This window comes from Hypanus sabinus, chromosome 6 (genome assembly GCF_030144855.1).
Source record: "Hypanus sabinus isolate sHypSab1 chromosome 6, sHypSab1.hap1, whole genome shotgun sequence".
Taxonomy (NCBI): domain Eukaryota; kingdom Metazoa; phylum Chordata; class Chondrichthyes; order Myliobatiformes; family Dasyatidae; genus Hypanus; species Hypanus sabinus.
This window is the reverse complement of record NC_082711.1, coordinates 16,223,815-16,245,118: the sequence shown is the minus strand read 5'-3', so window position 1 is coordinate 16,245,118 and position 21,304 is coordinate 16,223,815. Positions and strand designations below refer to the sequence as shown.

Below are 21,304 nucleotides of genomic sequence, written 5' to 3'. Positions count from 1 at the left end.
CTTCATTTTGGCTGTAGAGACCAAGCCAAAAATAATTATAAGAACCATATGGAATATTTATGCACACTACCACCTTCTCAGTTAAATCCAGAAGGTAGGAAAAGATTTCAGGGATATTTTGCTAGATAGGCTAAATTCTTCAGTTTGTTTAATGATAAATTGGGTAAATTTAAAAATCAAAGTAGACAGACAGAAAACATTCTTGCACAGCGAGAAACTAAAAAATAAACGTTCCTTGCTGTTGTAAAGAACTGCCATGTGAAGCACAGCCATGCAACATATCACCTTCCTCTCTTCCTATGAATCTGTTCAATATGCGAACAGATAAATTCATTAAATGGTTAAATTTATTAAATCTTATTTTTAGTTCTCAACCTCTTTTTCTAAAAATCTGAGACTGTGATCCTTGTTCTCCAAAGCCAAGGGAAGCATCTTTTTAAAGCCCTGATTGATCCATTTCAATTGGATCTTGTCTCAGTTTCCTAAATTCTGGTGAATACAAACCTTGTTAACTTGATATTCTTCATACAACTGTCCTATCATCCCAGATTGATGAATTTTTGCATGGTATCAGTAGCAAACCTGTCCTTCACTGTCATTTATACAGAATTGTAGAATGCACTACACCAGCTGCATGAGCTTAGGAAGGTTGACTGCATCAGCTTTCCCAACGGCAGTCAGGTTCAGCGGTAAATGCTGAACTTCCTACAGTGTTTTATTCCATTAAAATATGATTTTATTGTTAACGAAAAAAGATATTTTAAAATACCTGTCTGATTGGGTCACCAAGAGATTCCAAAGTCCCTGGATAGTTTTCAATCATGGAAACATGCAAGTTATTATCAGCTTGCTTTGGAAGTGCAGACACTATGGCATATGCTTCTTCTAACAAAGCACAGTTTTTATTGCTTCTTGCTTTGTTGCAAATTAGCTCCTGAGAATGAGATGTAAATGGAAAATCACTGCACAAGTTTAAAAATCTATTAAACAAATCAGAAACACATAATTCATAATTCACAAATTGTTCTCTGATGCTTCAGAGGGCAAGACAATTAGCATTTGGACTCCAACCAGGTTACTACAAATGTTATGGTGAAGGGGGGGGGGGTCATCATTAAAAAGCTATCAGTCAAATACTGTTTAACAATACATTCAAATTCCGTAGAGAGTGGATTCTAGATAGAATAGTAAAATACCAAAGATGCTGGAAACAGAAATAAAACAGATACAACATCCATCTATTCAGACAACATCTGAACAGAAAGTTAATGTACTTTTGTCAGAATTGAAAATATATTGGAAAAATAATTTTTAGATACAGGGGAAGTGGGAAGGAGAGATAGGTGAGAAGTGAATGCCTGTGATAGGATGGAAAGATGCAATGTAAAGAAGAGACAATATGGGATTTCTAGAAATAATAGGACATTTAGATAATAATGGTACATCTAGTTCTGGAGGAGGATAAATGGAGTCAGAGATTCATTATCTAAAATTACTGAATCTATTGTCTGGAAGGCTACATTATGCCTTTAAAAATTAAAGATGTTGTTCTTTAAATTTACAGTGAACAGGGTGAGTATGGGACAAGGAATTTAAAAGCCAGGTAGCAAGAACTTCCAGTCATGGCTGAACTCTGAATGGCGTATTCTTTAAAACGATCATCCAATCTGTATTTCTTTTCCTGGGTGTAATGTTTGTAATCTGAAGAGAAAAATAAAAGCATTGATTTATGCTAACTGGATACATCCCTGCAGCCAAGTATCAAGAACAAATATCAGCTTCAAGTGTACTTAGCATAAGTGCTGTGAAATTTGGAATTTTAGTGCCAGTCATGAAGTTGCGGACTTGTAGGCCACTCTTTGCTTGCTGTTTCATAACTGAACCCCGACTCTGATACACCCTGATTTTCTTACAATAAATCTTTATTACACAGCATGAGAAACTTGCCTGCTGCTGCCAGACTTAGCATAGGAAAAGCAATTTATTGCAAGAAATATTTTAATAGCTTTTAATGTGAGGAATGTTTAAAAATATTCAAAACTCTTATTGATTTTGCCAGTTAGTTAGACAACAGACATAATCTAGCTGGCTGTTAGTTATCCACAGTTGCTTCATGTGTGAAATTGGTTTTGCCTCTACCTTCTCACTCCCACACCTTAAAGTTAGTTGTACTAGTTGCCATGCACGTAACACCATCTACAATCAGGTCAGGACCTGATAGCACTGGATTGTTAAAAGAAAAACATACTTACCTCAAAGTTCAGCAAGTCCTTGCCCAGTAGATTTCAAGACAAGACCACAAGACATAGGAACAGAATTAGGCCATTTGGCCCATCAAGTCTGCTTTGCCACTCAATCATGGCTGAGTAGACACTATTTCCCCCCTCTTTGGCCCACTCTCAAGCCTTCTCCCCGTAACCTTTCATGCCATGGCCAATCGAGAATCTATTAATCTCCACCTTAAATACACTCAATGACCTGGCCTCCACAGTTGCCTGTGGTAACAAATTCCACAAATTCACCACCATCTGGCTAAAGAAATGTCTCCACATTTCTGTTTTAAAATGGATGCCCCTCTATCCCGAGGATGTGGCCTCTTATCCTAGACTCCCTCACCATGGGAAACATCCTATCCATACCTATTCTGTCTAAACCTTTCAACATTTGAAAGGTTTCATGAGATCCCCCTTCATCCTTCTAAATTCCAGCAAGTACAAAGTCAGAGCCATCAAATGTTCCTTGTATAACTTTTTCATTCCCAGAATAATCCTTGTGAACCTCCACTGAACCCTCTCCAATGCCAGCACATCCTTTCTTAAACATGGAACCCAAAACTGTTTACAGTACTCAAAGTAAAGCCTCACCAGTGCCTTATAAAGCTTCAGCATCACAACCAAAGTGCACAACCACGCATTTTCCAACATTGTATTTCATTTGCCACTTTCTTGCCTATTCTAATTTAAGTCCTTCTGAAGATTTCCTATTTCCTCAACACTACTTGCTCTTCCATCAATCTTCGTATCATCTGCAAACTTAGCAACAAAGCTATCAATTCCATCATCTAAATCATTGATATACAGCATAAACAGAAGCAGTCCAAACACTGACCCCAGCGGAAGACCACTAGTCAGTGGCAGCCAACCAGAAAAGGAACCTTTTATTCCCACTCGCTGCCTTCCACCAATCAGCCAATGCTCTAACCATGCTAACAACTTTCCTGTAATACCTTGGCTCTTAAGTTGGTAAGCAGCCTCATGTGTCACACTTTGTCAAAGGCCTTCTGAAAATCCAAACAGACATTCAAATCCCGCTGTATCCCCTTTATCTATCCTATGTGTAATCTCCTCAAAAAATTCTAACAGGTTTGTCAGGCAAAATTTTCCCTAAAGGAAATCATGCTGACTTTGTCCAGTCTTGTCCTGTGTCACCAAGTACTCCATAACCTCATCCTTAACAATTGATTCCAACACTCTCCCAACCACTGAGGTCAGGCTAACTGGTCTATAATTTCCTTTCTGCTACCTCCCTCCTTTCTTAAAGAGTGGAGTGACATTTGCCATTTTCCAGTCCTCTGAAGCCATGCCAAAGTTCAGTGATTCTTGAAAGATCATTACTAATGCCTCCATAATCCCTATCGCTACCTCTTTCAGAACCTCAGGGTGCAGTTCATCTGGTCCAGGTGACCTATGCACCTTTTGGTCTATCAGTTTTTTGAGCATCTTCTCCTTTGTAATTGTAGCCTGACTCACTTCTTTTCCCTCACACCCTTCAACATCTAGCACACTGCTTCCACAGTGAAGACGAATACAAAATACTCATTTAGTTCATCTACCATTTCCTTGTCTCTCATTATTATTTCTCTGGCTTCATTTTCTCGCGGTACTATATCTACTCTAATCTCTCTTTTACTTTTATATACTTGAAAAAACATTTACTATCCACTTTGATATTTTTTGCTTTCATACTGCATCTTTTCCCTCCTAATAATTCTTTTAGTTGCTCTTTGTAGGTTTTTAAAAGCTTGCTAAACGTCTTTTTTTAAAAAACTTTTTTTATTGAGTTTTCAAATCATTACAGAAAGAAAAAAATAGAAAAAAAATATACCCTTACATCCCCCCTAACATCCCTATAGAAAGAAAAAGAAAGAAAGAAAGAGTGCCTGGATATCAGAAGATCCCCACATGCTCCATGGAGTTCGTAATAACTTTAGTATATATATTTATTTATTTCCCCAACTAACTAATTATTTTATCTTCGGAGCACCTATATATTTAATGTAAATAAGGGCGCCAAATTTTCAAAAATGTTTCATATTTATCTCTTAAATTATAAGTAATTTTTTCAAGTGGAATACAGCTGGAAATTTGATTGTTCCAACGATCTATACTTAAGTATGCACCCGATTTCCAAGTAACTGCAATAGCCTTTTTGGCTACTGCCAGTGCAATCTTTATAAATTCTTTCTGATATTTATTCAATTTGGGTTTTGATTTTATCCCTTCAATATCACCTAATAAAAATAATATTGGATTATGTGGAAGTTGTGTTCCAATAATTTGTTCCAATAAAACTCTTAAATTTGTCCAAAAAGGTTGAATTTTAGAACAAGACCAAGTAAAATGTAAAAAAGTACCGATTTCTTGGTTACATCGGAAACACTGATAGGATAAATCTGGATTTAATTAATTTATTTTTTGTGGTGTAACATATAATTGATGTAAAAAATTATATTGCACTAATCTTAACTGGACATTTATTGTATTTGTCATCCTATCAAGACATAGTCTGGACCAATTTGTTTCTTCAATTTTAATATTCAAGTCACTTTCCCATTTTTGTCTTGACTTATGGAATACTTGTTTAATTGTCTGTTTTTGAATCAAGCTATACATACAAGAAATAAATTTTTTAGTTTTTCCTTTTTGAATTAAAGTTTCTATTTCATTAGATTTTGGCAATAACATTACTTGACCTAATTTTTCTCTTAAGTAAGCCCTTAATTGGAAGTAACAAAAAAGAGTGTTGTTTGATACTTTATATTTATTCTTTAATTGATCAAATGACATTAATATACCTCCTTCAAAACAATCTCCTATATATCTAATCCCTTTTTGAAACCAATTATATAAAAGTTGATTATTCATTGTAAAAGGAATAAGTCTATTTTGAATTAAAGATCTCTTTGCTAATAAAGATTTCTTTGTCTCATCATCAACATTTATCTTATTCCATAAGTCAATCAAATGTTTTAATATAGGAGATTCTTTCTTTTCCCGTATCCATTTAGATTCCCATTTATATATAAAATCTTCTGGTGTATTTTCTCCTATTTTATCTAGTTCTATTCTAATCCATGTCGGTCTTTCTTTCTCAAAAAAAGATGCAATAAATCTAAGTTGATTTGCTTTATAATAATTCTTGAAATTTGGAAGTTGTAACCCTCCTAGATCAAATTTCCATGTCAATTTTTCCAATGATATTCTTGACATCTTACCTTTCCAAAGAAACTTCCTCACATATTTATTTAACTCTTGAAAAAACTTCTGGGGAAGTTGTATTGGGAGTGATTGAAATAAGTATTGTAGTCTAGGGAATATATTCATTTTTTATGGTATTTACTCTACCTACTAATGTTATTGGTAATATCATCCATTTATCAAGATCTTCTTGAATTTTTTTCAATAATGGTAAATAATTTAATTTATGTAAGTTCTTTATATCATTATCAACTCTTATACCTAAATATTTTATACCATTTGCCGGCCATCTAAATTGAGTTATTAATCCACACTGACTATAATCTCCTTCAGTAAGAGGTAAATTTTCACTTTTATCCCAATTTATTTTATAACCTGATATTTTCCCATATTCTTCTAATCTATAGGATAATTTACGCAACGAGTGCAATGGGTTTGTTAAATAAAGCAGAACATCATCAGCAAATAAGTTAATCTTGTATTCTTCCCGATTAACTCTGAAACCCTTAATATCTGGGTGCATTCTAATTAATTCAGCTAATGGTTCTATCGCCAACACAAATAAAACAGGTGATAATGGACAACCTTGCCTCTTTGACCTTGTTAACTGAAATGGTGTTGAAATTTGACCATTTGTCACTACTTTAGCTTTGGGATTAGTATTTAAGGTTTTAATCAATTTTTATAAAAGATACTCCTAATCCATATTTTTCTAATACCTTAAATAAAAAAATCCCATTCCAATCTATCAAATGCTTTTTCTGCATCTAAAGCAACTGCCACACTCATTTCCTCCCTCTTTTGCACCAAATGAATTATACTAAATAACCGAGTTACATTATCTGCCGATTGTCTATTTTTAATAAATCCTGTTTGATCCATATGTATTAATTTTGGTAAGTATTTAGATAATCTGTTAGATAAGATTTTTGCTATTATTTTATAATCAGTATTTAATAAAGAAATAGGTCTATATGATGCTGGCTTTAAAAGATCTCTATCTTTTTTTGGCAATACTATTAAAATAGCTGTCGAAAAAGATCCTGGAAGTTTATGCGTTCTTTCTGCTTGATGTATTAACTCATAAAAGGAGGAATTAATAGATCTTTAAACTTTTTATAAAATTCAGGTGGAAAACCATCTTCTCCTGGAGACTTATTACTTTGAAATGATCCTAGAGCTTCTTCGACTTCTTTCAATGTAAAAGGCATATCTAATCCCTTCTGTTCTTCCGCATTTAATTTTGGAAGAGTTATTTGTGATAAAAACCTTTCTATCTTGACATTATCATTTTGTGACTCTGATTTGTACAACTCAGAATAAAAATTCTTGAAAATTTCATTAATTTCTAAAGGTTTATAAGTAATTTTATTTTCTCTTGTTCAAATTGCATTTATTGTTTTAGAAGTCTGGTCTGTTTTTAACTGCCATGCAAGGACCTTATGTGATCTTTCACCTAGTTCATAATATCTCTGTTTAGTTCTCATAATTGCTTTTTCTGTTCAATATGTCTGAAGTGTATTATATTGTAACTTCTTATTAATAAGCTGTCTTCGTTTTTCTTCTGTCATATTTCTTTGAGATTCTTTTTCTAATTTTGTAATTTCTTTTTCCAATTGATCTATTTCTATCATATATTCCTTCTTAATTTTAGAAGTATAACTTATTATCTGACCTCTCAAATATGCCTTCATTGCTTCCCACAATATAAATTTATCAACTGAATGTGAATTTGTATCTAAAAAGAACTGAATCCACTTTTTCATAAAATCACAAAAATCTTGACGTTTTAGTAATATTGAATTAAATCTCCATCTATAAATTGATTCCTCTTTATCTATCATTATCATAGGAGAATGATCTGACAATATTCTTGCTTTATATTCCATATTTTTCACTCTATCTTGAATATTTGTTGATAATAGGAAAAAATCTATCATTGAATATGTTTTATGTCTATTTGAATGAAATGAATAATCTGTTTCCTAAACGTCTGTCTTACCACTAATTTTTGTTTTGTTGTATGCCCTCTCTTTTGCTTTTACGTTAGTTTTGACTTCCCTTGTCAGCCACAGTTGTACTATTTTGCTATTTGAGTATTTGTTTTTGTAATACACATATTCTGCACCTTCCTCACTTTCCCCAGAAACTCAAGCCATTACTGCTTTGTAGTCATCCCTGCCAGCAACTCCTTCCAGTTAACTTTGGCCAAATCCTCTCTCATTCCACTGTAATTCCCTTTATTCCAGTGAAATACTGCCATGTCAGATATTTCTCCCTATCAAATATCAAGCTGAAGTCAACCACTGTCTCCTAAGGGTTTCTTTATCCTAAGCTCCCTAATCGCCTCTTATTCATTACAGAACACCCAATCCATAGCTGATCTTGTAGTAGGCTCAATGATAAGCTGCTTAAAAATCTATCCTGTAGGCATTCACTCTCTTGAGATCCATTATCAACCTGATTTTCCCAATCAACCTGATTTGATGTGATTCTTTATCAGCAGAGGTTTGCCATCCTCTCTGCCTACTTTCCTCTACCTCTGATACAATGTGTAACCTTGGTCATTCAGCTCTCAGCTATAACCATGCTTCAGCCATGATTCAGTTATGTCTACAACCTCATACCTGACAATCTGTAAGATCTCCCACACAAACAAAATACAGTGAATCCAAAAGTCTCAATGCTTATTATAAGCCATTCACTTACAGTTAATGCTTCTGTTTTATGAGTGGCAGGCTATTGACACTTTTTGGTATCCATTAGAATTCCAAACTACTTAAGAACATGGCTCACCTTCAGAACAGTTTGATACTTCAAAAGTCTATTAGGAGGTTTATCCAAGTAAGTATGTATCGGCAGAATTGGGGTTTCTGATTGGTCCTGTGTAGAAGCTACTTCTTCTGTATATTTCTGCAAACAATAATATTAGCATTCAATTTGCAAGCAAATTTCCTGTTTTCCACAAAATACGTAACAATATAATCATATTTGACTACCAGTGATCAGGTATACAAGCGCTATAGAACAGAATACATACTGCACTCAAGGAAAATGGCAAATTCAATTACTTAAGGGATTACTGCTAATACCAGTAATTTTTCTCGATTTTTAATTCCCCGTGAGAATGTGCTGAAGGAGAGTTACTCTGTTCCAGCCTTTTTGGTGAACGTATTCTCCTGGTACTACTGTATAGGGGATTCCAAAATATAGATCCACGATGATGAGAAAATGGAAATACAAGTCAGGATGACTTGAGACTTAGATGCACATCCACAGGTAATGTTCCAAGGGACCTGCTTCCCTTGGTCTCCTCAATGGGAAGTGTTATAGGTTTGAGAGAGCTATTTGCTTTTTCTTAGTCATTTTGAAATGGAAACATGCATCTGCAGTTTAATGATGGTCGGGGTAGTGAATGCTACATATACCACTCAAGTAGGTTCATTTTTCTGATTGGACTTAAGCTTCTTGAGTGAGTTAAATCTATGCTCATCAGGCATGTGGAAAATATTGTATCACACTCCTGACTTGTTCTTTGCAAGTGGTGGAATTATTCTGAAGGCTTATGTCGTAAATTTATGACTGCAAAAAATTTCTATTTTCTGAACTGTTACTGTGACTAATGTATTCATCCTTCAATGCATCTAATTGCCAAGATTGATTAAATGACATTTGAAGGTAGAAGAACAACTAAATTCCCTGTCATCTCCCAATTTGTTGATTTCTCTCTACATCTATGGTATGGAAGAACTTTGGACAAGGGCTTTCAAAGACACTATGGCAGCAATTTTCACTCTTCCCTGTGCCAGATGAACTCACAACATGCTATGAATGTGTATGACCCTCTTTTTCTGCAAACATATCTCCTGGGGCATTGCTCCTCAGTTAGATACACAAAGCATTCATCCCTAATTGTCCTCTGTGGATTGGATTTCTTATTCCACTTTCTTTGGCTCCCTCTTCCTCAAAAGGAACCCTGTGGCCCATTTTCTCATTCTCCAGATCATGGTTAGGACTCTGCTGACCCTATGTCTGTCTCTCATAACATATGGCTGAAAACTTCAGTAAAGACTTTTTTGATTTCCCATAAAAACATTGGAACAAAACAGCATTACTGATTCCAAAACTGTGGCTTTTTAAAAATTCAGAAGCTATTCTCCAACTACTGCTCAGACACATTGAAAGCTGCTGCAGACTCGAGGATAAGTGACCTGCTCATGCTTATATTTCTCGTGTTGTTATCTAGAAATCTATTTAGGAAGCAGAAACAATGCCATTATTTAACTGAGGAGATTTTTATGGATGGATAAACATGAATTAAAAGTTAAAAATTAAAATTTCTGTTTCTCTATGATACAAAATGAATTATTTAATGGAACTATAGGCCTAAATGCTTTAACAAAGTTGATATCTCACGAGTTTGGCTTAATGTTCTTTAATGTACTACTTACATTGTAAAAGTCCTGGATGGCTGGATTAGTGATAAGAGATTCAGCCTGTACACTTCCAACCAGATATTGTAAGTATTTATCAAATCCATCGCTGTTATTGATGAAACATAACGCAATATCGTCTTCTGTCTGGCATTTCATGAGGTTTTTCAGGAACGTGCTAAGAAAATAGGAAAACATAGTAGACTTGTCAAGCTTTATTTAAAATCCTCGGCAGGTCTCACTCTTGAACTTGGGACTTCAGCTTCACCACAATTTAAGGAGTGAACAGCTCCCTTTGGAGCTGTTAGGGCTCTATTTAGCATAATAACTAAAACCTTAGGTGCTTGTAATACTAATAGGTATCTGTCAGTCTCGAGAGACCATGGATTTGCACACTGCCTTAGCTGAGGCTCAAACTAGCGACCTTCAGATCACTAGACCAATGCCTTAACCACCGGGCCACACACCAAGTAATACTATATTTGTTTTTTTAATCTGGCACCCATTCATACTTATCCTCCATGGTCCCATTTTATTCTCCACACATTACTCTTATCCCCTCACATACACACAGGACAATTTACAATAGCTTGCTAACTTACCAGCCACTATGTCTTCAGGACATAGGAGGATGCTGGAGCACCTATGAAAAATCTATACTGTCATAGGAAAAAATCTGCATGTCTAGACTGAACCAAGTCACTGGATCTGTGAACCAGTGTCTCTATTACTTGGTCCCGAAGAAGGGTCTTGGCCTGAAATGTTGACTATCTATACATTTCCTAGATGTTGCCTGACCTGCTGAGTTCCTCCAGTATTTTGTAGGGATGTGTTGCCCTCTATTACCTAGGCCACTCTGCCAAGTAGATGAAGCTGCAGCGCTAATCCCCATGGCGCTCCACTTGTTACCGATTACTAACTAGTCCATTTAACCTAACACTGATTTGTGTTAGTTAGTCACTCCCTTATCTATGTCAGTGTATTACAACCAAATGAGAGGGCTCTTGCTACATGGTACCTTATAGAGCGCCTTCTGAAAATCCAAATACACTACATCTACTGGTTCACCTTTATAGACAATATTAATTGCCACTTTAATAATGAATTCCAGCATTGTCACACTGATAAATTTCGACCATCTGGGAATCATTTAAGTCCTTGCTTCACAAACACAAGGAAATCAGCAGATGCTGGAAATTCAAGAAACACACACAAAATGCTGGTGGAACACAGCAGGCCAGGCAGCATCTATAGGAAGAAGTACAGTCGACATTTCGGGCCAAGATCCTTCGTTTCTAGGAAATGGTGTAAGGAAGAATATGGAATGCACATGTGTATGCTAAGTAAATGAAGTACTATATTTTCACCTTGCAGAGGTAGATTTGGAGCTTACTGTTTATCTTACTGAAAGTAAGGATGAAGAAAAGTCACAACTGATGTGAATCCTGAGAGGAAAGCTATGGATGACTGTGACAGGTTACTGTGATACTAAAATGCACAACAGATTCAGAACTTGACAACCATCCTTAGACCAGTTAGACCAATGGTCAGTGGATTGAACTGCTGCTGCTAAGTTAACAAATTTCACGTCACATGCCGGTAATGATTCTGATGTACAGTCCAGAACCCAATGATGGTTACAAGAAGTATTTCCTCAGGATGGCAAAACAAGCCAGGCATCTAATTTCTTCTGATCAGACCATGTGGAAAGTGGCATGTAAAGCACACTAGACTGCCAAGTCACATTTACCTTCTTAGCTCATTTAGAAACTGATAGGTGTCTTTCATCATATTTTAATGGTTAGTGGGGGCAAAAGTTACAATTTTCTGGCACCTGTCTCTGTGAAATAAACATTTCACAAAGCACATCATATTCAAAGTAATTTTATAATGTAAGCATACAGGAATCTGCATTCGGTTATTCTACAATCTCATATTACAAACCTGGTGTGGAAATCAGTAATTTCATTAATGTTTCGGAAAATTGTTTGTTTGCCGTTCACTACTGAAGGTGGTACGTCGGGTGCTGTTTCTGTATGTTTGATGTAATGCTCAGCAAAGAACTGCAAATCTCTTGTGAACTCTTTTTCAGTTTGGATCAGATCTTGTACAAGGAGGCTGTAATCACATCAATCACAACATTCAGTAAGAGGAAGATCTGAATAATACTGCACATTTCCTTTTATTCTTTGATTAATATTTTGAAGACTTTTTCCAAATTAACAAATAATGCAACAAAGTGTTGCATTAATTACTGATGCCACTCATTTTGTTACTAAATTATAGAAAGATTGATACTTTATTGATCCCAAATTAGTGTCAAAGTAGCATTACAAGTGATATACAAATTAGGAGAGAAGTAAGAAATTTTTTTTAGCAAGCTACCTCAAACAGTCATCATTTCCCCAGCTATAGGTCGACTCATTATAGAGCCTAATGGCCCAGGGTAAGAATGACTTCATATAGCACTCTTTAGAGGAGCACAGTTCTCTTAGTCTATTACTAAAAGTGCTGCTCTTTTCAGCCAAGTTAGCATGCAAAGGGTGAGAAACATTGTCCAGAACTGCCAGAATTTTCTATAGGATCCCTTGTCCTACCACAGACTCCAGTGTGTCCAGTTTGACTCCTATAACAGAGCTAACTTTTCTAATCAGTTTATTGAGCCTGTTGGCATCAACTGTGTTGATGACATTGCCCCAGCACACCACCGCATAGAAGATTGTACTGGCGACAACAGATGGGCAGAACATGTGAAGGAGATGCCTGCATATTCCAAAAGACCTCGGTCTCCTCAGGAAGTAGAGATGACTCTGGCCTTCTTGTACAGCTTCCGTGTTGGTGCTCCACTCAAGTCTGTCATCCAGGTGCACCCCCAGGTACTTGTAGGTCCTCACCACTTCCATGTCCTCACTATCAATAGCAACAGGGTGCAATGCAGGCTTAGTCTTCCTAAAGACCATCACCATCTCTTTTGTCTTCCTGATGTTGAGCTGCAGATGCTATAAGTTATACTACTGTCCAGTAATAGATTATTTTTGTGGTATGGGTAGCTTAGGTAATGGCTGCAAATATACATTGCATTAGTACTACTGTCATCATTGGTAACTCCTTCAGTCAGGTTCTGTTGTAATTCAGGTAACCATTATTGTCAGGATGTTAAACATGTTATGAATGTACCACAGCTCTGAGGGGCCAAAGGGTGCGGGGTAGCCCCCTCCTTTGTGAGAATCGCAAGATCACTATTGAGTCCGTTCAGGAGGCCCAGGAAATGGGAGAGAGAGACGTGCAGAATACCTCGTTCCACCGCGATGCAAAATAATGCGACATTGACCATTGTCTCCTGGAGACCACGTTTGTGGATTGGGGACTATGCTACGTGCAAGCCCTCGGGCAAAGTGGGCTGGTTGAGAGAGAGATTGCATCATCCCAACCTGATTGACATCTGAGACCCCATGAGGAAGTATAAAAGAGGGTCTGGGGGAACAACCCCTTCAGACACACCAGAAGAAACGCTAACAATCCTGTAGTAGCGGGAAGCCATTTGAAGGAAGCTACGTGCGTTGGATTCCGTGCCTGGAATCACGGAAAACCGCTTTTAGCTAACAACGGGGAAGCCCGTTCCCCTGATTCAACGGATTTGCTTCATAAAAGACCCAGGCAAGTTTCTTTTCTCACCAATCTCTCTCTCTCTCTCTCCAACAAGTGAAAACCCAGCAGTGTCCCCCCACAAAGGCTGAAGCCTGCAGGAATTGAGTGACTTTTATACTTCCATCAGACAATATATTATCCCCTAGGCAAACGATCGAGCTGTTTCTTATTGATGGTTATTATTAGACCTGCGCTTTTAGATTGAGTAGTGACGATGTATATTATCTGAATGTTTGTATTAATCATACTTTTGTGCCCCTTCATAAATAAAGACTTTTAAAAAATAGTACCATCAGACTTCAACGGACCTCTCTATCTTTGCTGGTTAAGTGATCCAGTTTCGGGATTTCGTAACAAACATGATAAGAAAACACCGACACAGAGGTTTGTGCTTTGCTAAGGCACTCTAAAGGTTTTGGTTGATTCCTAAAGCCTTCCTATCCTAATTGCAGACACCGTTGGCCACTATACTCTTTGGTCTACATCCCCAAGTCACGTATTTGGGATATTCTTCACTGTAAAACTGATGGTCTTGGAGAGGGTGTTGATGAATATTGAGGCTTTGCCAAATTCAGTAATTGGTGAGTGACAACAAGTGGTTATTTCTACCTTTACTATTTTAACTATGTAAAGGTTGGACTTCAGGTTGTAGTAAATTGCACTGAAAGTGGAATAAAATCTCCATTTAATTCAGTGATGTGTGACCACCAAGCATAGCAAGCATGAGACTCCTGCAGCCAATTCCCTTTCAAACAAATACACCACATTTTGTACTGTTGGGGGCATGAAACAAATAGCCAACCTGAAAATTAATTTGAAAGGTAATAGTATCAAGTATTGGTGTCCAGGTTTCTTATTTTTAGGACATAATTAAAATAGAACAGTAGAGTCGAAATGGATTCAAGTTTACTCACTATAATTTTCTCCTGTACTCATCTTCTGTTTCCATCTCTCCAGAGAATTCAGTGCTTTCCAGAGGAAGTTCAGCTGAGAACTAAAGAATTAAATCTAATCAGCAGAAAACACATATACTGAACATTCATTTAGTTTAGGTTACATTATCAGTGGAAAAAAAACACTGCCCAGTGGCAGAAATACTGAGATTTCAATAAATACTCAATGTAGCTTCAGTTCAGAACCACAAAGTGTTCAGTTGCAATATCCTGTGTAAAACAAGGTCCTATAAGTAATTTGTATAATTTATTATGTATACATTTAAATATTTGTTAGCAATGATATAATTTTATTTCCTCTATGAGGGTAGCTTTGCAAAATTGTATTTTTGTACATTAAATATATTGTGCAAATAATTGTAGATCTAGAAATTACAATGCAACTTCCAATCAATTCAGTGTTGTGATTTATAAAATCAGAAAATGATAAATTAGAGTAGCTTATATTTTTATTTAATCATTTAGGCTACATGGCTAGGACAGGTTTAGAAGGATATGGGTCAAATATAGGAAAATTTCACAAGCAGACACCTTTATTGGCACAGATGAACTGAGCCTGTTTCTGAGCTGTAGTGTATACAGTAACTCTATGACTCCTTTCCAAAAATCACTACAAAGAGGGCAATTTACAGTGGCCACCTAATCTAAAAGCACACATATCTTTGGATGTGGGAGGAAACCACATAATCACAGGGAGAAGATAGAAACTCCACACAGTCAGCATCAAAAGTCAGGACTGAGCCGGGGTTATTACACCAATGAGGCATGGGGCATCAGATCTACCAGCTGCATCACTCTGCCTCTAAACTCTCTTTGACTATGGCCCAATGTCCGCTTGAGGAACAGCACCTCATCTTGTCTCTGGGCTTGTTCTGTCTGTACTCAATATTAAAGTTAACAACTTCAGGTATCTTTCTTTTTCTGTATCACACTTCGTTGGTTCTGTTGATAGTCTGCAATTTTGGGCTTTTCTTACAGCTGTACGTTTCACTTGTTTAATTTTATTTCATGTATCCTTTCTCTCTGTCCTCCTTCATTAACTTATCAATCATATAACTTTATCAACAGTGCATCATCAAGCCCACTCAGTCAGAAATATTCCCCCAATCAATTTCTCCCCACCACTTAAAACTAACTTGTTTTCTTACTTTCCCAGTTCTTTAATTCTGTTTCTCTTTCCCCAGAGAATGGTGCGGACAGCCCAGCCCATAGATGTGAACTTTCTACTATTCAGGACATTTAAAACAACAGCTGCGTGAAGAGGGCCTGTGAAATCACTGGGGACCTGAGTCATCTCAACCACAAACTACTTCAGCTGCTACCATCTGGGAAATGGTACTGCAGCATAAAAGCCAGAACCAACAGGCTCCGGGACAGCTTCTTCCACCAGACCATCAGATTGGTTAATTCACACTGATACAACTGTATTTCTATGCTATATTGACTGTCCTGTTGTACAAACTATTTATTACAAATTACTATAAATTGCATAGTTAGACAGAGATGTAACGTAAAGGTTTTTACTCATGTATCTGTCTTTATTTTCTGACTATTAAATATATTTGATGAATAGAACATATTCCAGCTTGGTTTTCAAACATGAGATGGACAGAGTTCATAAGAACTTTGAAACAGGTGTCAAAATTTGGTGTAATTCTGGCCAGACCTGTTACCTTTACAGCAGAAGCAGCTAACGTCAAGTGATTTCATCACAGCCTAGTGTGGAAAGATCAATCCTCTTGATCAAACAATCCTATGACAAGGTAGTGCATATGGTCCAGTCCAACGTGGGTTAAGCCCTTCCCACCATTGAGCACACCTACACAGAGTGTTTTTGCAGGAAAGCATCATCCGGGACCCCACCAACCAGGCCATGTTCTCTTCTCACTGCTGTCATCAGGAAGAAGGTTCAAGAATCTCAGAACTCGCACAAGGTACAGGAACAGTTACTACCCCTCAAATATCAGGCTCTTGAACCAAAGGGGATAACTTCATCCAACTTCACTTGATCCATCACTGAAATGTTACCACAAACTATGGACTCACTTTCAAGGACTCTGTCTCACATTCTTGATAGTTACTGCTCATTTTTTATTATTATTGCTATTTCTTTTTCTTCTTTTTGTATTTACATAAATAAATACAATTCCTTCCATATGCAAAATTGTTGTCTTTTGCATACTGGTTGTATACCCAGTTGGTGCGGTCTGTCATTGATTCTATTATGGTTACTGAACTTAAGAATATGCCGACAAGAAAATGAATCTCAGGGTGACATATATGTGCTTTGATAATAAATTTACTTTGAACTTTAATCTGCTGGTCAGATGGAGGAAAAGGCAGTTGGGACAAGGTGGTTTGGCAAAACTGGAAGCACTTAAGATCTAAAGAATGGCTCAGTTGTACCTATCAGAAAATAGCTATACTTAAACAATGAATCTTTCTGTGCTGCTAATACCCGACAATTGACAAGTTTAGTGTGCTAGCAAGTCTTCAAATTTCTGATTATGTGATACATTGAGAACTGGTTTTCAAAACAGCAACATCATTTTTTTGCAGTGACTATCTATCTTCACTTTTCTGAAGACTATATTAGGTAAAATGCATGGCTATTTTTATCTGGTTACTTTCTGCAAAGTGCATGCCTTTAAAATCGAAGCTTCAAGTCTAATTGCACTCAAAGTAACTTTTCTAAATCCAGGATTGGTAAATAGGTGGCAAGCAAATTTTTTGTTGTACCCTGACAATACAGTCAGTATTAAATGCATCGTACTGTATGAATATAGAAATCTATAGAGTTCATAATTCTCTTCAAAAGGAAACAACTTAATATTTCTACAGATATTTATACATAAAACAATACTTAACCAGATTTGTAAAATTCACCTTCAGTCTTTTGTCTAGATAGGCAGGAGAAACCCAGCCCTGTCTGGCTGGTGTGCTTTTTGTAGGCTTTGTCCTAACCAACCACTTGAGCGGATGTGCAGAGTCAAGAACTTCCACAAATTGTCCTTCTTTTAGGTGAATGGACTCTTTCTCTGTTGGCAATGGATTGTAGTCTGCTGTAGCCATGTAAATGTCAAAAATCTGCCACAAGGAAAGGATGGAATTAAGTTTATTTAAAAATTGTTAGGCAATGAGATAATCTGAGACATGAGTTTCTGCAGAGACTATAAGTCTTGAGCAACACGCAAAATGTTGGAGCAACTCAGCAGGGCAGGCAGCAGCTATGGAAGGAATTTAACAGATGATTTTTTTGAGCCGAGACCTTTCATCAGGACTGGAAAGGAAGAGGGCAGAAGCGAGAATAAGAAGGTGGGAGGAGGGGAGGAGATTAAGGTGTCAGGTAATAGGCAAGTCCAGGTGAGAGGGGAAAGATAGGTGTGTGGTGGAGGGGGATGAAAGGGAATGATGTACGATGATAGGAGGTGATTATTGATGCTGCCTGATTCACTGAGTTCCTCCAGCATTTTATGTGTGTTGCACTAAGATAACCTGTTTTACTTTCATTGTCATGCTGTCCTTCTCACAAGAATTACACTTTCATGTACAAAGCTAAAAGTCTAAATGGAAGACATGTTAGTCAACATAGCTAAACCCCAGCCTGTCCTCAAATGTCAAACACATTCCACTCTTATGACAGCAACTAGCCTAGTTTTGATTAAAATCAAATTGTACCCCTCTTTACATCAGCAGCACAGCAGTGGAAACTGCAAGCAGTTTCAAACTCCTGGCAGTGCACATCCTGCACAACTTCTCATGGCCCTAGAACACATTCTACACAATCAGAAGAGCTCACCAATGCCTGGACTTCCTAAGGAGGCTGATGAGAGCTGGATGATACATGTCTATACTCAAGTCATTCTACAGATACCCAGTAGAGAGCATCCTAACAAGCTACATCACTGCTTGGTATAGAAACTGCACTGCGGCAGACAGAAAGGTTCTACATTTGGTGGTCAAAACTACCCAATGGATCACTGGCACCAACCTACCTGCCATCAAGGACACACATATATATATATATATATAGAAAGGTGCTGGAAAAGAGCCAGTAACATCACGAAGGAATCCACCCATCCTGGTTATGGACTGCTCGTCCCACTTCCATCAGGGTGGGGGCTAGGTGGCATCCCATCCATGCCAGGATCACCAGACTCAAAAACAGTTACTTTCTCCAAGCAGCAAGGCTGATCAATGCTTCCACCAGCTAACTTACCCATCCAAACCCCCAACTTTATCATTTCCTGTGAACGTCCTTATATGCAGACACTCCTGTGCTCAGCATCACTTTATGGACATCTATTCATATATGCTACTTTATGTATTCATATTTAGTGTGTTTATTCATTATCATTGTGTTCTTATCTTATTGTGTTATGTTTTTGAGCTGCATCAGATCCATAGTAACAATTATTTTGTTCTTCACACTTGTGTACTGAAAATGCCGTTAAATAATACTGAATATTGAATCTGATAGAATGAAAATAGCTTTATACCAGGAATTAGAAGAAAGAAAGTGAAGAAAATTAGTCGCCAGATATTAACATATACAAAATGCTACGGGAACTCATCAGGTCAGGCATCTTTGGAGAGGATAAATAGTCAACATTTCCGACCAAAGGGTCTTGGTCTGAAACAGTGACTCTTTATTCCTCTCCTTAGATACTGCCTGACCTGCCTAGTTCCTCCAGCATTTTGTGTGTGTCATTCTGGATTTCCAGCATCTGCAGAATCTCGTGTTTATCACCAGTTATAAAGCAAACTTATGGAGCTACAGGTAACATTCATCCTAGCATCCTAAAAGAAATGGCTAGTGAGTCCCTAATTTTCATAGATTTAGACAAGACCCCATTAGTTGAAAAATAGTCAATTTAACTCTAGTCAAATAGTAAAAAAAAGTCAAATTATTCAAAACACAGGGGAGCATAAAGCAGAAAACTATGAGACAGTTAACTTGAGGTCTATCGAAAGAAACATTTTAAAGCCATTATTAATCTGCTTTAGCATGACAAATATCCTTAGACAGCTCCTTTATGAGAGAAATTTAAACTACAAACTCTACCTCGCCTCTGGTTTCTGAATCTTCGGACTCAGTGGAAGATTCATTGACAATAGAAGATGGCCTGGATCTACCATGACGTGGAGATGGAGATGGAGTCTTGCCTTCCTCATCACTTTCTGCTCCAGGAACACGCAGTGAAGCTGAAAAGTAAAGTTCTGAATTACCTTACTGCTACTTTTCCATTCATTGTTTTTTAAACTGCTCTTTTCAACACAGATGGCATCCTTCACCCATTGTACTTCACCTGAATTTTCAGGAAAAAGCTTAATATTTGTTTTCATTCAGTTTCAAAGTAAATTTATTATCAAAGTACATACAGTGCCTTGAAAAAATATTCAGTTCCCAATCCCTTGTTCACATAAATGAGTATTACAACCAGCGATTTTGATCAATTTAATTGATCAATTTGTGAATCACATGTTCCTTTTTCCACAGATCCCCAAAAACAAAAAAAAATTGTGAAACATGAAAAAAATAAAAATTCAACAACTGAAATGTCAGCAGTTCAAAAGTATTCATCCTCCTTTACACAGTACTTAGTCGATCACTTCTCTCAACTATTACAGGCAGTAGTCTTTTTGGATGAGCCTCTATTAACTTTGTACAATGTAATGGAGCAAGATTTGCCCATCCCTCCTTGCAAAATTGCTCAAGCTGTGCCACGTTAGTTGGGGAGCAGTGGTGGACAGCAGTGCTGAGGTCTTGCCAGAAATGTTTGATCGGGTTAAGGTCAGGACTCTGAGCCATTCAAGGACATCAATTTTCTTCACTTGAAGCCATTCCATGGTTGCTCTGGTAGTGAACTTTGGATCATTGTCCTGTGAAAGATGAACTTCCTCCCCAGTTTACCCCTTCTGGCAGAGGCCAACAGATTTTTATCCAGGATCTCTCTGTATTTAGCAGCATTCATCTTCCCATCAATCCTGCCCATATTTCCAGTCCCTGTCGCTGTACCCCCATAGCACAATTCTACCTCCATCATACTTTACATTAGGGAAGGTGTTAACTGGCTGATGCGCACTATTAAATTTACACCAAATTTACCACTAAAAAAAAAAGCAAATCCTAACACATAAAGAGTTAGCAAAGGTCACTTTGAAGATATTGTAAAAATGTGGAAGAAGGTCATGTGGTTGGATGAGAACAAAGTGGAACTTTCTGGCTCAACGCTAAGCAGTTTCCTTTGCCTGATGACAGCAGTGAGAAGAGTGTGTGGGTAGGATGGTGGGGGCCCTTGATGGATGCTGCATCCCTGCAACAGCGCTCTTTGTAAGTGTGCTCACTGTTGGGGGAGGCTTTACCTGGGATGGACACCAATGTTTTTACTATTTTTTGTAGTGTGTTTTTTTTCCATTCAAGGGCATTGGTCTTTCCATACCAGGCCATTATGCAACCAGTCAGTATTCTTTTCAGTGTGCACCTACAGTGCCTATAAAAAATATTCACTTCCCTCCCCTTGGAAGTTATCATCTTTTATTGTTTTACAACATTGAATCATAGTGAATTTAATTTGGGTTTTTGACACTAATCAACAGAAAAAGACTATTATGTCAAAAACAGATCTCTACAATGTGTTCTAAATTAATTAGAAATATAAAACTCAAAATTATTGATTGAAAACAAGAGGAAATATGCAGATGCTGGAAATCCAAGCAATGCACACAAAAAGCTGAAGGAACTCAGTAGGCCAGGTAGCATCTATGGAAAAGAGTACAATCGACATTTCAG

At 37.1% G+C, this 21,304-nt stretch overlaps 1 protein-coding gene across 1 annotated transcript in view; it reads right to left on the bottom strand.

Moving 5' to 3' along the window:
• obscnb (obscurin, cytoskeletal calmodulin and titin-interacting RhoGEF b) overlaps positions 1-21,304 on the bottom strand; it is a 533,110-nt gene that overhangs the window by 133,174 nt on the left and 378,632 nt on the right. Inside the window, 7 exon segments of the mRNA XM_059971780.1 lie at positions 770-934; positions 8,274-8,390; positions 9,929-10,088; positions 11,855-12,028; positions 14,473-14,552; positions 17,398-17,598; positions 19,577-19,716. Coding sequence (XP_059827763.1) covers positions 770-934; positions 8,274-8,390; positions 9,929-10,088; positions 11,855-12,028; positions 14,473-14,552; positions 17,398-17,598; positions 19,577-19,716 — 1,037 coding nt within the window.